At 43.2% G+C, this 18,488-nt stretch overlaps 1 protein-coding gene across 4 annotated transcripts in view; it reads left to right on the forward strand.

The window, feature by feature from the left end:
- Positions 1-18,488, forward strand: part of ARHGEF3 (Rho guanine nucleotide exchange factor 3) — a 310,194-nt gene that overhangs the window by 131,708 nt on the left and 159,998 nt on the right. The window contains exon 1 of one of the 4 annotated variants that reach the window (XM_068557958.1): positions 5,797-5,904. The exons of the other annotated variants lie outside the window; for them this stretch is intronic. Within the exon in view, the coding sequence (XP_068414059.1) occupies positions 5,854-5,904 (51 nt within the window). The 5' untranslated portion in view covers positions 5,797-5,853. Of the gene's footprint in view, positions 1-5,796; positions 5,905-18,488 lie in introns of those variants that run through there. 4 annotated transcript variants of the gene reach the window in all.

The following is an 18,488-nucleotide window of genomic DNA, read 5'->3' on the forward strand; positions in this document are numbered from 1 at the left end:
AGGCTGGTGGCCGTTTCACAGGGCACATCAGAAGACGGCTCTCCTTATTTTTCATTCGCTTTTAAAAATAGTTGTCTATGTATTGGTTGCCAAAATCATGTGAGGAATGTGATTATAAAAGTTCAGATTTGTTTAGAGAAAAAAATAATTCAAGCTATTGCTCGTAACAAAACCAGCAAGATAAGTACTCAAGATTAGCCATGATTAGCAATCTGTTGAGACCTCCACGTTCAAGCTTCATTTATTTTTAGTTCTTGTGTTGAAACTATAGATGAAGACTTTTCTATTTATTCATTCTTGACCTTGGGCAGCCAGGTCTGCTCCCACATTCTCATCATTTTGTAATCTTGTTGAGCTGGGATATTAAGCAGGGCTCTAGAAAAGCATTAGCATTTTCAAATGGTCGAAGTCTCTTGAGTTAAACCACCTTGCATCCAACTGGCCTGGTGTGAGGTCTGGACACCGCCCCCCCCCCACCCCCCACTGTGTCTATGGTTCACGATGAGGGAGGGGGACAGGGTAGTTGTTCAAGTTTTGCTTGGATTAACCACACTTCCAGCACCGAGGAGTAGATATGAAGTTATGCAGTAAAAGTGTGTGACCGTGAGTAAACTCCCAGGCTCTAAAATACTTTGAAGTTCTCTTTATTTCTCACTGGCTTGCCGTGCATTATGCCTTCTTGCTAACCTAGTAACACCAAAGAGTATTACTGTACCTCCCCTCTGCACCACAGTATAAATTTTGTTTCTTCTTAGTCTTAATCTGAATTTGACAACAGCCTCAGAAACTAAGATCTGTGATGTAACACTTTTCTAATGTTGGAAACTTGGTTAAATCAAGGTGCACTATACTATTTTAATTTGGTCACCGCTTCCATTTCATTTTAATGAGATTGTTTCACCACCTATTTTTCAATTCAGTTTGTGGAATTATTATTATTATTTTTTAATAAATTTATTTGTTTATTTATTTATTTATTATTTTTGGTTGCATTGGGTCTTTGTTGCTGCACGCGGGCTTTCTCTAGCTGTGGCGAGCGGGGGCTACTCTTCGCTGCGGTGCGCGGGCTTCTCATTGCGGTGGCTTCTCTTGTTGCGGAGCATGGGCTCTAGGCGCGCGGGCTTCAGTAGTTGTGGCACGCGGGCTCAGTAGTTGTGGCTCGCAGGCTCTAGAGCGCAGGCTCAGTATTTGTGGTGCACAGGCTTAGTTGCTCTACGGCATGTAGGATCTTCCAGACCAGGGCTCGAACCTGTGTCCCCTGCATTGGCAGGCGGATTCTTAACCACTGTGCCACCAGGGAAGTCCCTGTGGAATTATTTTAAAATGTAATGCATCAAATGAAATATGGTCAAAGACCCTGAAATTCCCAGACAACTTCTGAGCTTTTTTGAAATCTATGGCTTCTTGGGTGCAAATAGGAAAGAAATTGAATAAAATAAACCAGAATAAAATTTTAAATGGAAAGAACCACCATTAGTCATGAATTTTAATGAAGAAATAATTCTGCTGAAATGTCACTGTTTCGTTTCATGTGAATGAATTTATCACAGCCCTAATTATAATAGGGCTGTTTCTTATAATATTTTTGGTGAGAAAACTGCTTGAAACTTCTCAGTAGAACATGCCATAAGGTACATAGACTAACAACATAGGAAACACACCATTTCGAGTTCCAGTGACACAAGGAAGCATGGGGTGGAGTCTTAATGAGGCCCCTATTTTGGCACTAGTCTCTTTAGAGTTCAGTAAGAAGTTGTCACCACTATGGTTATTTCACCAGGTGTGGAAGAACAGGGGCCATTTTTGCATACCTATAGGTGCCTTATAGGTAGTTTCCCATTTATAAATATATAATGATTCAGGCTCACACATTTAAAGAAGAGTATCATACCCTGAGAACCTACACCCCCAGAATTTCTTAGTTTTTTTTTTCTTTTTAACATCTCACTCTAATTTATGTAGAATTTATTTTGACTGAGTGTGAAGTAGAGCTTTAAAATGAGGCTTTTCTTTCTAAGAAATGAATTGTCCCGTTTGTTAGTAGTCCTTCTCTCCTCCAGTAGTAGTTTGCAGTCAACATTCACTGTATGTCAAATTCTTGAATATACCAGGGCAGGTTTCAGGCTGTCCGTTCTGGGGGCTGTATGCATATAACAGGAGCTCTGAGGTCCCCTCCTGACCCTGGCTCCCCTCCCGACCCTGCCAACTCTAGGCCCTCTTGGGCAGGCTTACACCACCTGTTTGAGTCTCAGTTTTTAAAAAATCTGTACAGTAGAGATAATAGTAAGGCCTACATCAGGAGAGTTGTGAAGATCAAATAAAAAAATATGTGGTAAGTTCTCATATTAAAACATCAGAAATCTGCAGTCACCATTTATGGTTTCAATAATCGTGGCTTTAGGATGTTTTAATATCTGTGCACAGGTGCACTTTCAGCATGAGTTATATTGTCAGGAATGAGCAACTGAGAGGTGACATTTCAAGTGCATCTCTTATGTTTTGCTGAATGTCCACAGAGCAGGAGCTAATGAACTGAGGTACTTCCATACCGTGGCGTGCTCTGCAGAGGGGTCCGAGATGTGGATAATGTGGAAAGATGATGTTAAGTGAAGAAAGCAAGTGCTGGAATAATGTTATCATTCCATTTTGACAAATATAAATTAAAAAAATAAAACGTGACAAAACAGACTTATGTGTGTTTAGACAGCAGGAAATGTCTAAAGGATCACCACCAGAGGTTGCAAACTGGTGGCCCTCGGGTCAAATCTACCAGCAACTGTGTTTTGATTGGCCTGTACAGCATTTTTAAAAATGATGAATTAGTTGCCAGCATTTAAAAACTGGGAGATTTTATGTAAAACCTGGAATTTCCAGCTTCTCCTGAACAATTGGAATGTCTGTTCACTTTGGCCATGAGTCCCTTGGGACCCCAGTAAGCTGGAACTTTCCCAAGGCAAACACTCTCAGTGGTGCCCATTGCCTGCCAGGCCTCTTCTTTCATGTACCTTCCCGCCTAGCCCTGAGAGCATTTCGGTTTGTGACCCCTCATCTACCTCTGTCTTTGACACGGGTGCCTCTGGCAAATGGGATGGCGATAGGGAAGAAAGTGGGGCCTTTGGGAAGATTCACTTTTTACACTATATACTTCTGTATGGTTTGAATGTATTATAATGACACTATGTCACTTTTAAAATTTAAAAATCAGTAGAAAAACATGTTCGAATACTCGACAGTATCATAGATGCCACATCGAGAAAACCCACATCCCGTTCCTGTATAAGCTCTCGTTATAACGCTCAAAATGAACTTGAGTCCTGCAGGGCAGGAACCTCTCATTATGGAAATGTTCCTCCGAGGTGCCTTCTGCATGGCTGATTTCATTACTGGAGCTCTTGCTTCTGGTCAAAGCAGGGGCATCAGAGGGAAGGGCCGCGCCCCGTTCTTTCCTTCCCTTTTGCAGGCTGTGCCCTTTATCTCCGGCCAGGGCGTCTGCTGGTCCTCCCGCCCTTCCTCCCTCCTCCATGGCTACCTGCCCTGCAGCCCACTCAAGTTTCACCTCTTCCATGAAGTGCTGCAGCCCACGGGTTTCAGTTCTTCTTTCTCATTCACAGTCAGCAGCCGGAAGTTAGGCTTAATCATTCTAGGATTAGTTCATGTGAATGTGCCCTTCCTCCCCCAGGAAAGAAAGAAACTCTAGTGCCCCACGGTCATCTCAGGTTTCCTCTGGCTCCTCACTGGAGTAGATCCTGGCCTTGGCAGCTGGGGCTCTGCAGAGGGGCTGTTGGAAAATCCTCCAGGAGAGGAGTGCCTGGGCCAATGGGGGATTGACATCCTTGGTCCACAGGGGATTGACATTCTTCATTAGCTGAGCTACTACCAAAGCTGGTTAATCTTAGGTTGTTTACAGGCCTGTACGAATCAGGACCTTTTCTATGCAGGAGGCTAGAGCAAGAAGCCTTTTTTAGGAACACCTCCCCTTCCCCCGAGTAGCACCACTTACCCCAGGCTGCTTTGTGGGGAGTCTGGCTTTGGAAAATAGGGAATCCCGAGGACAAGCTGAAGCACACCTTTTGTGGACACCACTGTTTGACTTTTACACATTACTGAGTGTTTCCTGGGTGCCTGACCCAGTAGGTACCACATATAGGCCTTGAGGTAACCCAGATGCTTGCCTGAAAGGCTTGAGCCTTTTCACAGAGATTTCACTTCCTTCTTTCTCCAGACAGATGGGACCCCTGTCACGCTCTTTGAAGCAAGACCCAAGCCCGTCAGAGCAGTACTTTCAAAACATTTGCCTTTCTTCCAGAGCACCCTATGGTTCTGCACCCCACTGCTGTTGCCCTTGCCAGTTCTTCTGCCTAGAACACCCCTCAGAATTCTGCCCATGTGTCTCTTGCTCTGAGAAGCCTTCCCAGACTTTGTCCCCACAAAACAATATATTTGCCAGGCTCAGTTATTTCTTGGCTCCCTCAACACTTTTTGCAAATTCCTGGCAGCATTTATTTTGTTCTCCGGTCATCTTTGGTTCATCTTTGTACTACCAGAGCCTGGTGCATCCTTCCGTAGTGCTCTTTTGTAATGCACTCTTCAGAGACCATATGTTAGGGTCCAGGCTGCTGGCCTGAGAATGGGGAGAGCCTTTCTTATAAGCTCTAAAGTCAACTCTTGGATTGAAGCTTGTTGTTCAAATGAACCCTCTCTCTTTGCTGAGCCCCCCACTTTACTCAGGGCTGAGACAGGCAAAGGCTCTTAAAAATCTGTGCATTTGTAAGAATGCCTTGGGAAATCCTGGGCTAAATCTTTGCAGCTAAAAGTTGCAATTAGAAAGATTTTTGCAAACAAAATACTATCCCATTAGAGAACTAAAAAATAAAAATCAAGAATTGAAAGCTACACTGGAGTTATGTATGTCTCCTTGGGTTTGAGTCCCTCTGCCCCTGTGCAGGGAGGGTGAGGGTGTTGATGTGTTGTAGGGAGGGGTTGAACAGGCATAGTTTTCATATGAAACCTTGTAGTTCATGTGAGACACTCTATCTCACCCAATAAGTCTGAGCTTTGTGAAAGGCAGGGGACCGGGGCAAGGTGTTCATTCGTGAGATCCCCAGTTCATAAAATGAGAAATGTCAGCCACTAGTTGTTTCCATAATAACTCTGAGAAGAGCAGTAAGGCCCTTTGTTATTCACATTAAAAGCTGAAAAGGAGGTTTCCAGAAGCAGTTATTTTGAATGGGCTCTGAAGAGAAAATTTGCCTAAGAAAAATGAAATGAACGGTTGAGTGGGGTGTTTACCGTCACTCTCATTTGTTGAGTTGCTATGAAATTGGGATTCAGTATGGGCTCTGTATGCTGGGCAGGACCCTGGCTCTTGGGTGAAGTTCAAGTGGACTGTTGATTCCTCTTTGATCATACAAAGTTCTCCTCCCAGTGTCCCTTCTCTATCCATTTCACCCCAATGTTTGGGTCTACAAAGCATGATATCCTGGCAGTGAACACTTTAGAGCTGCCAGAATGCCAAGCATGGCTTTAGGTGGGGACCCAGTAAGCATTGTTTGTTTCTCACAGGCTGGGGATTGTCAGCCAGAAACTGAATTTCTGGTGTGCCTTTGAATGCCAGAAGGCAGAGTGCTCTGAAAAAGCAGCAACAGCAGCCGGCAAGGAAACTGCCGGAGGTGGGGAGCTCTGGGCTGGTGTGGTTCTCAGCTTCTGACAATGTAACTTATGGCCCCCTGTCACTTCCTGTCAGGCAGCCCAAGTAGTGGGGAGGAGTTCCTTGAGGGAAACCATGCTCTGCTGTGCTCAGAGTATCCCGTCCGAAGGGCTCTGCCGCAGTTAGGGGCTGGGGACTCCAGGTGGATGAGGTCGGAGCGCCCCATGGTGTGGTGTTGCTTCTTTGTTCATGCTCAGGTAAGCTCCTTTGCAGCTGGACCAGGGAGAGACGGGCTCCCAACTCCCACCCAAGCCTGGCTGGGCCATGCCAGGAGCTGAGGTGTGGGAGGATGCAGCTATCTGCATCTCCCAGGAAAGTGAGCAGAGAGCCACCAAGAGCACCTGGGATGAGGGAGGCACACTTCTGCCTCACTGTACTGTGAATCAGAAGAGAGCTGTGTGGTTGTGTTTAAGACCACAACTGGTTGTGCTTGGTGGAGATGGTGTGTTAAGTGGAGTGCTTAGCTGTCAGCGCTTCCTTTAGCATCTGTGATTGGAGGAGAGCAAGGGTAGGGGGACTTTCATTCTTTGCTCCATGGTGCCAGTATTTTAATTTTTTTAAGAGACCTGTTTTCATTAAATGGGAAGGAAAAAGTGTATGTGTGTGTGTGTGTGTGTGTGTGTTTAAATAGCAAAGTGGATTTCCAAGACCTTTTCTTCTTTGGATTGGAAGATGGCTAAGCTCAGTTTTGGAAGTTCATTCTTTGTGAAGCAACTTTTTTGTAGGTTTCCTTAACATTCTGGTGTTTTGAATGTGTTCATCATTGGGAAAATGAAGTCAGATAATATCAGGGGAGACTCAGACTCACTGGTTTTCTCATTAAAAGTATTGGTGCCTGTTTGGGTTATTTCGGAAGGAGCAGCTGGAAATGTTCTGTTTCTGTGGACTGAAGAATGATTAGGAGCCCTGAAGCTTACTCTCTCTCTGTCCCTTTTATTTGTTTGTTTGTTTGTTTGTGGATAAGTGTTAAAACTTTGGATAAGCCAAAGTTATTTTTTAAAGAAAATGCCCATTGCTTTTTCTGTTTCTTTCATCAGAATTATGTTTCTGAGACTGATGTTTGCAATACAAATTCCAACTCTTGTACATGGCCATTATAGACATCTTTTCATGTGATTTGAGTGGTTTCACTGTCTTTCTCCTTCCCCATCTCACTCACCTAGCTATTCGCTCACCTGGTAAAGAATAATTTTTGATCATTTGAGATATGGAAATTGGCAACATTTTAAATGATTTACTACACTTCAGGGATAGTTAATTCAGCATTAATTAAAAATATTACAATAATAGCTGACATTTATTAGATACTTTTCATGTTACTTGCATTAGCTCATGAAATTCTTACAACACTGTAGGGGTTGGCTGTTATTATTACCTCCACTTTGCAGATGGTAAAACTGGGTTGCAGAGAGGATAAATACTTTGCCCATGGTCTCCTAGCTGGTTAGCAGTGGATCAAGCTTCAAGCTCAGGCAGAATGGAGCCAGAAATGACATTCATAGCCATAGCACACGTGATGATTTTAATGACAGGGCCCTTCTTATATCTCCTATCAAGTGCAGTATCTTCAGTAACACTTTGCTTTCCAATCCTTTGACAAATCAGCTCATTCTGGTGGATGTTTGCCTCGGTCCAATTAGTGCCTACACAAGAAGCATCTAAGACAAGTTGCTGCCTTCTCTGGACTCAGTTTCCCACCTGTGAAACAGAGATGTCTCTAAACTCATTTTATCTCTGATATGGGTCTAAGGTATGACTTTTTGACAAAAAGTGAAAAATAGTTCTCATATCCCTGTTTCAAAGTCAAATGATTTAATAAGTGCTTTTAAATACACATTTCCCGAGGATATGGACTGGAGCTCAAAATGTAATTGGCCGGCTGGCTGTTGACCTTTATTCTGCTCTTGAAAATACTATTGAATGAATTTTTATTTCTTGGGTCCAAGAGTCTCTAGAGAAAGGATCTGGAGGAGTTGAGTTTGGGTGTGGGAAAGGCATTTGGTAGCTGGATGTGGAAGGAGAGAATGGGAAGGGAGAAACCCTTTAAAGTTCTCACAAATCCATCTTCTGAGATTTGATCAAGATAGCTCTGTATCTGTGGAGGAATGGTAGAGTGTAACAGTTAAGGACATGGGTTTTAGAACCACATAGATGTAGATGTAGATTTGAGTCCCAGCTTTGCCTCTTACTAGCCATGCAACCCCAGGCATGTTACCAAATCTCTCTGAATCTCCTTGTTAAACGGGGATAATAAATAGTGCCTACTGGGACTTCCCTGGTGGTCTAGTGGGTAAGACTCCGTGCTCCCAATGCAGGGGGCCTGGGTTCGATCCCTGGTTGGGGAACTAGATCGCACATGCATGCCGCAACTAAGGAGTCCGTATGCCACAACTAAAGATCCCACATGCCTCAGTGAAGATCCCGCGTGCCACAATGGAGACCTGGCACAGCCTAAATAAATAAATAAATATTAAAAAAGAAAATAGTGTCTACCTTATAGAGTTGTCATGAGGAATAAATGAAGTGATTCAAGACAGTGCCTAGCACAGATTCCGCACTCAGTGAACGTGACCCATGTCCCAGGTCTTACTGACCATAGCTGTTGGTGGCTCCCAGAGAAATGAATCATTAGTGTGTAAGGGCTCAGCAACAATACGGCTGTGAAACATCTTATATCCTGAGTTAAATAGGCCCTGATTTGATTTTGTGGAGGGAAGAAAGCAGCGTATTACACAGAAAAGTCAATACTTCATTTTAAAGCCCTGATTCCGGCCATATTTTTACAGCTTTCCCAGAACGCCAAGTGGGAGCCATGGAAGGGGAAGTTGATTCAAACCAGATCCTAAAAAAGGCTTGTCTTGATGGAGCACTCAGTGGTATGACTCGGAAAGTGCAAGGCCAGGGTGGTGACCCCAAGTGTCCACCGGGAGAGAAACAATGGGTGACTTTAGGACCTAAATATAGACTATGTGGATGTCACTTAGGGAAGCCACAGTGGGTGGGTCTCTTGGGAGGAGTTCAGAAAGCAGCCCCTGTGTGCCAACCCTTGCTCTGTCAGCCCTCTTTTTCTGAATAACTTTGTCCGTAGTCTAGCTTTTCTGCATCCGTTGAGCCCCTGCCTCTGTTTGGCAGCCTCGTTTATGTCCCCATCTCTTCCCTCCCAAATCTTCCTTGTGGCATTTACCACTTCTCTCCCTTGTCTCTAGCAGACCCCACTCACCCCCTGCCGTAAGCCCCAGGTGTTCTCACCACAGTGTTCCTCATGGAGCAGGGATGAGAGCACTGGTCCGGGAGTCAGGAGCTTGGGGTTCTAGGTTTTGCATTAACCTTGGGCAATGTTGAACTTCCCTGGGTACCAGGTTCTCCAATAGAGACAGACATAGCTGGATCCTGGAGGTTGATACTCTGAGTTCACACCCTCACTGCCACTTGACCTTGGGCAAGTTCTTTACTTTTCCTTCTGGGCCTTAGTTACCTCACCTGCGAAATGAAGATGATATAATATCTGCTTCCAATACTATGAAAAGTTTATAAAATAATATCTGTGAAACTCTTAAAACAGTGCATTTTATGATAATGTTCAAAAATACTAGCTATGACTGTGATTGTGATTTGTAGGAAAATGAGACTTGAATAGGATCAGTGTTTCCTAAACTTCGGTCATGTTTCCCATATCCACATACCACTTTTACTGTTATTTTTCACTTACTGTTTTTCTTTAAAATGTCTAGTTGTTTTGTTTTGTTTTGACCTTAGGTTCATCCTAAGTAGTAAGAGCCCTAGAGTCACTAAACATCATAATGTGTTTCCTAAAACACATTATAATAAATACACCTTGGTCTACTGCATATGGTCTGAAATGATATTGTGTCACCACCAGGTCCACTTCCCACACTGAGGACTGCAGAGCCAGTGGCTCTGAGCATCTGAGGCCCAAGTTGCTGCCTGCTGTGATTTTGACAGGGCTCCTCTCACCAGAATGAACAGTCGGCCCATCCTTTCATACATCAGACACTGCCTGAGAACCAGCTTTGTGCCTGACTCTGTGCCAGGTGCCAAGATGGCCAAAATATGGGTCTTTGTAGCCCCTACTGTCTTCTCTAAATGGGGCATTACCAACCTAGAGAAAACGGGGTAGAGAGAGCCACAAAATGACCCAACTGCTGAAATCCCACCATAAGAGAAGCCAGGGCTACTCTCTGCCTGAAATCTCTGGGTGTGGGTAAAGGAGTATATCTCAGTCAGCTTTCGCTGAGTAACAACTACCCCAAACTCAGTAGCAAACAATAGCAAGCATTTATTCCTATGCTCACAGATGTGCAGGTTGGCTGCATAGTCTGCCCCATTCAGGTCCCTTAGCTACCCATGTGTATATTCTTCTCCTGTGCAGGTCAGAAGATCCCAGAGGAGCAAGCAGCAATACGCAATGTCTCTTAAGGCCTAGGCTCAGAATTGGTACATTGTCCTGTCCACCCATATTCCACTGGCCAGAGCAAGTCACAGTACCAAGCCATGGAGGTCAGGGAAGGACATAAAAGTTTGCTGAAGAATAAATTAATATACCACAGAGATCATCACTATTTACTCACTCAACCTACATTTATTGAGTGACTACTATGTGGAGTACTCTGCCATGTTGGGGGAGATAAATATGGTACTAATAAGTGATGAAGATGATGAAAACATCTAACCTAAGGCCTGGCATGTATTAGGTCCTAAATAAATATTCTATGAATGAATATCTGCTAGTACCTTTGAGATGCTAACTAGTGATGAGTGTTTCACATGGGTTATCTCATTCTCTCCTCCCAACTCTCCCCCTCAAATTCCCCGCCCGCTTTGGGCAAGTACAGTCATCCCAGGTCAAACAAGTAGGATACTGTCTTGGCCTGTTAAATGCTTGTGATCTTCTGACGTGAGCAAGGGGAGCACTGGTAAAGACACGGCAGCAGGGAGAAGGCGTGTGCAAACAGATTATCCCTGATGTGACGGGAAAGAGTGGGCTTTGCACCAAAGAGGCTCCGGTTCAAATCCCTTGTGTGTTTATCCCCATGTACACCTTGTGCACTGTCTTGGGTGCTAACTCTTCAGGCACCCACCATGGGCTAAGAATTTAGTGTGGTAATTAGCCTCTCATAGTTTCTTTACATCACTAGCCCCCTGCCTTCTTGAGGTCACATGCATCTTGGAATGTTCTCTTTAGAAAACTGCACATAGTTGTGAAAATGTCTGTGCAGACCCCTGGCCCCAGGTAAAGAACTCTGCTCTAATGATTCATTCCATCCCCACCCTCTTCTCTTTCCTTCCATCTCTTAAACACTTCATCCAGTGGAAGAAGCATTTTTCCATATTTGTATGCCAGTGTCAGGCTCAGGGTCTAACTCATATTAGTTGCCCAATGAGTGTCTTTTAAAGCAGCGAGAGAATGAGAATGAAGGTGTTGGTGATAGTTCATTTGCATGTGCATAGAGTCACAGAACTTTCTGACTGGATGAGATAGGAAAGCTCACATATTTTATAGATGATAAAACTGAGGCCCAGAGAGGTTATTTCACCTGCTCAAAGGCACACAGCTAATGATGATGATGATGATGGTAACGGTAATAAAATAATATTTTCCTCCAGGCAGATGACTTATGCTCAGATACAATTAGGTCTCATTCCCTCAGTACCTGGATAGAAAATGTTCTGATCTATCAAGTTGAAGGATCATGTTGCAAAACTGTTTTCTTTCTTTTTTTTTCCTTAACATGGAAGAACTGTATTTATTTTTGAGTGAGATGAAATGTGATAAAACAGCATGTTTATATCATTGTATGTAACATACACAATTTTGTAGTCTGAAAGACTATGCACTGAAATGTTAAAACTGGTTTATTTAGTAGAATAAAAGGTAATTGAACATTAGAAAAAATTCTACCTAGATATAGTTTGAGTTTACTGCAATAGACAGTATTTTTTAATCATAGTGGCAACTATCATGGACTGTTTATGCCTAACTGCCATTCGTGTTTCTTTCCTACTAACAAAACCCTGTCTCACAGGCAAAAAGACGTCAGTGCCAGGGGACAAACTGGTCCACCCATCCCTCTTTGCCAGTGCCCATCCAAGGGTGAAAACTGTTTTCTTGACCTTCATAGCCAAAGCTAAAGACACAGATGATGGAAACATATATGCCATATCTCAACCATAGAACCATTGTCGCATCAGCCCTTTAGGGCAGAGCCCTTGCCGCCCACCTCTTTCTCTGGGTCTCCCCTTTCCACTCTGTCCCTCAGTCTGTGTGCACAGACTGCTGAGAACGCAGGGGGGTTGGGGCTGGGACAGGACATTTGTCAGGCCAAGGGGCCAGGTCAAGCCAAGGGGTGGAAGGTGGGTTAGGGTCGGTGCAGGGGAGGAATTTGTTCCCGCAGAGTCCTGGAAATCTTATTTGGAGCCATTCTTCTATTCTTAGTTTTGAAGGCACTTTGTTCTCTGGTGCATTGTTTTAACAGCCACCAGGAAATCAGGCCCTGCTCGGGGTCAGCGATGCCACTGGTTCCTGCCTGTGGCCGCCCAGGTGGGAAGTGTCCTGGTTTGTTTCAGGGCTGATTGTTCGTCATCAAGATCATTGCCGCCCTTTCTCCTTTTGTTGCCCACCCTGTCTGCATGGGGCAGGGAAGGGCTAGGAGGAAAAAGAGATTCCAATGAGCCTGTTTTTCTTTATAGCAATAGTAACTACGCTTGTTTCTGTGTAAAAGGAAAAATGCTAAAATCCAGGTCTTAACAGGGCACTGTGCCCTCTGGAGCAGCATTGTCCGATAGAAACAGAATGTGAGACACATGTGTAAATTTAAATTTCCTAATAGCCACATTAAAGGAGGTAAAAAGAAACAGGTGAAATTAATTTAATGATTTAGTTAACCCAGTATATCAAAATATTAGCATTTCAACATATAATCAACATAAAAATTATTATGGAGACATTTTACATTCTTTTTTTCATACTACGTCTTTGAAATCCAGTGTTTATTATCTACTTAGAACACATCTCACTTCAGATTAGCCACATTTCACGTGCTCAGTACCCACGTGTGTGCTCATGGTAGCCACTGGACAGTGCAGGTCTAGAGCAGCACCGTCCAGTAGAACTTTTTACAGTGATACTAATGTTTTGTATCTGCACTGTCTCACACAGAGGCCACTAGCCACAGATGGCTGTTGAGCACTTCACATGAGGCTAGTGCTGAGGAGCTGAGTTGTAAATGTTATTTAATTTTAATTAATTAAAATTTAAATTTAAACAGCCACATGTATCTAGTGGCTACCATACTGGATAGCATAACTCTAGAGATTTGATCTTGTTAGAGAAATATAAATTTAAACTTAACCAAGGTATCATTTTTCATCTACCACATTGACGGAGATTAAAAAGTTGGATAACACTGCTTGGCAAGGGTAATAGGACCTCTCATGCATGGCAGTGGGAGTATAAATTAGAACAGCCTTTATAGAGGACAATTTGACAATGTTTATCAAACTTACAAATATACGTTCCCTTGGACCCAGCAGTTTCACTCGTGGATATTAATGTCGCAGAGTCTCTCACATGTGTAGATTGATTTCTATAGAAGGATATTTGCTGCAGCAAAAGATTGGAAACCACATACGTATCCAGTTAATGGGGGGACTGAATAAATAAGCTATAGTACATTTTAAAAATGTAATTTGCAACTATTGAAAAAATGAGGCCAATTTTAATTTGATGTCCAAGCTATAATGTTAAGCAAGTGTAGAGCAGTGCATATAGTATGATGCCATTTGGATAAAAGAAATGACTAGCCTATTTACGTCTAGAGCAGCTCTGGAAAAATGTAGAGGGAACCAATCACAATGGTTGCCTCCTGGGAGAGGAAGGGATGGATGTGGGAAAGAAGTCTACTTATTATTGTACGGCATACCCTTTTGGAATTTAATCCAATGCACTTCAATTACTTATTCAAAAAATAAGTATTTAAAACACAAAAAAGTAAACTCCAAGGGAAGGGTGAATCAGAGAAGGCTTCCTAGAGGAGGTGACCTTTGGGCGGGGTTACAAGAGATACACAGGAGTCTTAGCAGGAGGAAAGCTGAGGCTCAGAGGCACGAACAAGCAGAACAGGACAGGAATGCGTGTGTACCCGGAGGTGGGTAGAGTACCAGTATATAAAGTAGAGCAGTAAGGGAGTTTGGACAGACACGAGACTGGCTAAATGGGAAGGGTTTTTGCGCAGAATTCGGACTTAACTCTATGAGCCGTAGGCAGCCATTCACGCTTTGAGGGAAGCGGGAAATGACATGATTGTGTTTGTGTGAAAGACAACTTTTGGCAGAATGTAGGGCGATTTAAAACAGTGGTTCTAAAGTGTGATCCAAGGAGTTCCTGAGACCTAGAAAGTACTAACTACGTAACTACAGAACAGATTTTCTTCGTATGCGTCAACCAAAATAACACACCACAGCAGATTCATTACAGAAGCAGATATGTGAATCCAGCTATCTTCTGTGCAGCCAGCCATTAAAGAGAGTTATAAAAGTAAGAAGCAATGCTGCTTTTCTCCCTATGTTTTCTGTTTTGGAAAATATAGTTAATTTTCATTAAAATTTGATAATTAGATTAAGAAGTAATACTACACTCATTACTTTTTAAAAGAAAGAAATTTTTTAATTCTTAATTTTATTTTCTAATAGTGCAAATATTGATATAACCAACATAAACAAAAGCTCTTGGGGCCCTCAATAGTTTTTAAAAGTATAAAGGGGTCCTGAGACCAAAAATTTTGAGAACCACTAGTCTAGAAGCAAGGAGGCCCAGTGTGCTTATAATTCTGGTTGGATCAAAATAAACTATAGGGAAACAAATGCAGCTATCCAAACATGAGTCAGGTAGGAGGCACGAACTAGCAGCGTTGGAGCTGATGTGTGTTTTGCATATCCACATGCAACGTAGTGGTCTGGGCAGGTATGTGTGAGAGGAGGAGCCTGATTGATGGATGGGTTTTGACTGATGGAAATGTTGGTGCATGTCCTATACTCCATCTACGTACTAAAAGATATTCCTGTTATGTCCAGTCCTTTGCTGTTATAAACATCCTGAGCATCCCTCAAGTACAGGCCTCTAAGTGCCCACCACCTGCAAGAATTACGCTAGACTATGTCCTTAAAAGTGGGATGCTGGGCAGGAAAACATGCCTATCCTCAGCTTGACTGGAAGCTGTCAAGTTACTCTCCAGTCTGTAACTCTCCCTGTAGCCTTGGATGAGAATCCTCATTTCTCCAACCCTTAGTATTGTCAGGCTTTTAATTTTGCCAATCTGATGGATGGATGTGAAATGGCATCTTGTTGTTTTAACCGCACACACACACACACACACACACACACACACACGTCTTCTTGATCCACTCATCCACTGATGGGCACTTAGGTTGTTTCTATATCTTGGCTGTTGTAAATAATCGGGCATTAGCCTTGAGTCCTCAAAAGATATTCAGGGAAGGTGCCTTTGTCCACTCATTCAGCACACATTGGTGGATCACCTTCTTTGTGTAGTGCACTGGGCTATGCTGGAATCTGGACACAGACATTGTGTTTCAAAAACATAATTTACAGCTAGGATTATTGTCATCTGTGACTTTGAGGCAAAAACAGAATATCGTATTTATTTCTAGAAAGTGTTTCCCAATCTGTGCCATTCTCATTCCCCCCGCCCCTTACCCAGCAATCTCCTTGGCTACGTGTTGTCATACACGCATACGATGTTAGAAGGAAACTTTGGAGGTCACCTGGTCCAATGCCCTCATCTTACAGATAACGAAACTGAGATCCAGAGCAGGAATGTGAAATGCCTAAGGTCATACAGTTAGTTCGGTGACCTTAAAAAATAGGTAACCACTGGGTAATTGTTCTCTATTTTGCTACTTATGCATCAGATAAGAGAGTAACGTAACGACACTTGTGACCTGGCAACTTCTGATGAAAATTTATAAAGCAGACCTATAAATTGTGCACATTGTAAGAAAGCTAGAGAATATATACAAATGTAAGTTTTAAAAACTACTTAGGTTTAAACTTTCTTTTCTTCACAGAAGCATTTCGTATTTGTGGTCAAGGTGTCTAGACATTTTCAACATAGAGGGTTTTTTAATTCCTCATTTGAGTGATTTTCATCATCAAAATATTTTTTATAATATACCCTAAAGTGGGCATCACTTGGTCCTAATGATATGTAGCATAAATTTGAGAGCCAGGACAGTGACAACAGAGAGGGGTGAAACCTCCCACGCAGCTGACCAGGAAACAGATCCAGCAGGCCTCACTTCCCGGTCACTCCCCAAAGCTTAGCCTCCACCCCTCCCCTCCCAAAAAGGGGAAGGAAGAAGGTTCAGAAAAGATAATGTGCCCATCCTTTAACAAAGCTTGGCTAACCCTTTGGGTCCCCCAAGTGCTCCTGTTTCCTGTGGCTAAAGTTAGACCTGTTAGATACGAATTTCATTTTTAATCCATGACTGGGCAGACGGAGGGCTACAGATCTTCTCCAGAAAGGACGGGCATGTGTTGGGGGTGGGTGGGTGGGGTAGGAGTCTCTTTTTTCACTCATTCCAGGGAAGAGGGCAACAGAGTGTCACTTTTTCTGTACTTGTCAGGAGCAGCAAGATCGCGGGCCAGTTACTTTGTGTGACAGTTATGAGAGGGAGTTTCCACAAAGAAAGTGTTTCCTAAACCTCACTCATTTATGAATCATCTTTTACCATAGCCTTCAACATTGTAAAACACTTAATAGTTTTCTACAGACCGACAGTTTTTCCCTTATAGTTATCTTTAATGGAAAGGTTATATTATTATAATATAAAACCAGTGTGCTGGCCCAAATTTGAATATAAGTATTAAGATAAATAGATACCCACAAAACAGAGTAACTACATTCTAGCTAGATGCTGTTGCCCGAGTCTCTTTGCACCCTGGAGAGAGAGAAAGATTGAGGTTGGTAAGCACTGGGCGGGTGTTAAAGGTGAGGTAGCCCCAGTCTGATGGACTGAGAATGGACAGTGAATTGAAAACATGATAACTTTCCTACGTGATCTGCTGCTGGGTAAAGCCTGTCAGAGCAGACTCTCCCAGTGCCCCACTCATATTGCCTAGGCTCACTCCAGAAGTCACCTCCAGAGTCCCCTAGACCCATTTATGACTTCCTGTGTCCTTCAACTTGCAGGGGTTTCCAGCCAAGGGGGTTAACATCCCGAGGGGCCCCTCCCCATCAGTGAGAGGCAGGAGTTGGTGGATTAAATACTTCCACCTCCCCACCCCTTAGTGGAAAATTATGAGGTGTGTCTTACACAGTCTCTCAGGGGGGCCCCAGTGGGTTTTACTCCGGCTGCCCACAGCTGTAACCTGGTGGCTTTACAGCTTTTTGTGGCCTCCCTCCTTTTGCCACCTCACTTTCCCACTCCCCACCAGTTCTTCCTGGGGATCACCTCCCACGTAAACAGCTTATACCTAAATCTTTACCCAGGATCTGCTTTGGGGGGAGCCCAAACCAAGGCAGCTGGTAAGCATACTGCCTAAAATGATCTTACAAATCACAAGGTACCAGACTGATCCTTTGGGAAACAGTACCCCAAGGTATATATCCAAATGGTGTAAAGCAACATCACTTTTCTTTCTTTAAAGTTCAAAAATATATTGAGATTCTTGGTGTTCAGCTCTCTCTGCCATTTTCCCTAACATATTGGTGATACTCTGTTCTGATGAGTAACATCGTTTTCCATTTTTGCTGTTCCCCTTTCAATATGGTATTACAATTTGCTAACAAACTTAGTGTTTCCAAATTTGCCTGTGAATTTAATTTACTGTGTGGCACTTGTCAGTTGTTTGTCAGTCTGAGCTATCCAGTGAGTGGAGCAGCACAGTCTGTGGCTACTGAAAGTAAGTGTTTGTTGATGCATCAGTGATGAGCCCAGGCTAAAATGCAGCAGGCAAGTATTGCCAGACTCAGAGAGCCACTTTCTGGCAAACCTTTTACAATATCCTGAGGAGAGCCAGGGCTTTAAAATTAGGGAGATTAAAAAAGTACTTCAGCAAGATGAAGTTTCTGTTTTGGCCTGAGTCTTATTGGCAGGTTGAAGGCAGGACTGAAGTTCTAATGGGGAAAGTACTTCTTATCTTCAGGGTTGGGCCCGTGCCAGGGAGGTCCTGTCCTGTGAAACCTATCAATAGATTGTTCAGAGAGTGGTGAAGTCCAGGGTGAGATATATCCCACAAGAAGTCAGAAGCATCTTTAATTGGCATGGGATCAAGAAATTCAAGAGGAAGGCAAGAAGAGGGCCACCTTCATGGACAGAGCTCTGCACTCAGCAGGGCTCCACTATGTGGGCACATAACGTCCAATAAATATTTGTTTAATATTTGAACGAATCAATGCTTGGTAGTCAAACTTGCTTTGGGTTTTTAGGGATGGTGGCATCAGAATGAGTATTCGTCACAGAAGAGCCCCTATACATTCTTTCCTTCCCAAGACCGACTACGTAATTTGCAGGGGCCAGTGAAAAATGAAAATTCAGGTCCCTTGTTTAAAAAGTTAAGAATTTCAAGATGGTGACGGCAAAGCTTTATACTCTATGTGCCCACATAATGGAATGCGCTAGAAGTACCACAGTAAGTGAACTTGATCTGGTTTCCGCATTCATTGAACTTAGCTTGAGGGAGGAGACAGACGTTAACCAAGTTATCACACAAGTAAAGGGTAACATTTTAATAGGGTCAGTA

This window comes from Eschrichtius robustus, chromosome 12 (assembly GCF_028021215.1).
Source record: "Eschrichtius robustus isolate mEscRob2 chromosome 12, mEscRob2.pri, whole genome shotgun sequence".
NCBI classification, from domain to species: domain Eukaryota; kingdom Metazoa; phylum Chordata; class Mammalia; order Artiodactyla; family Eschrichtiidae; genus Eschrichtius; species Eschrichtius robustus.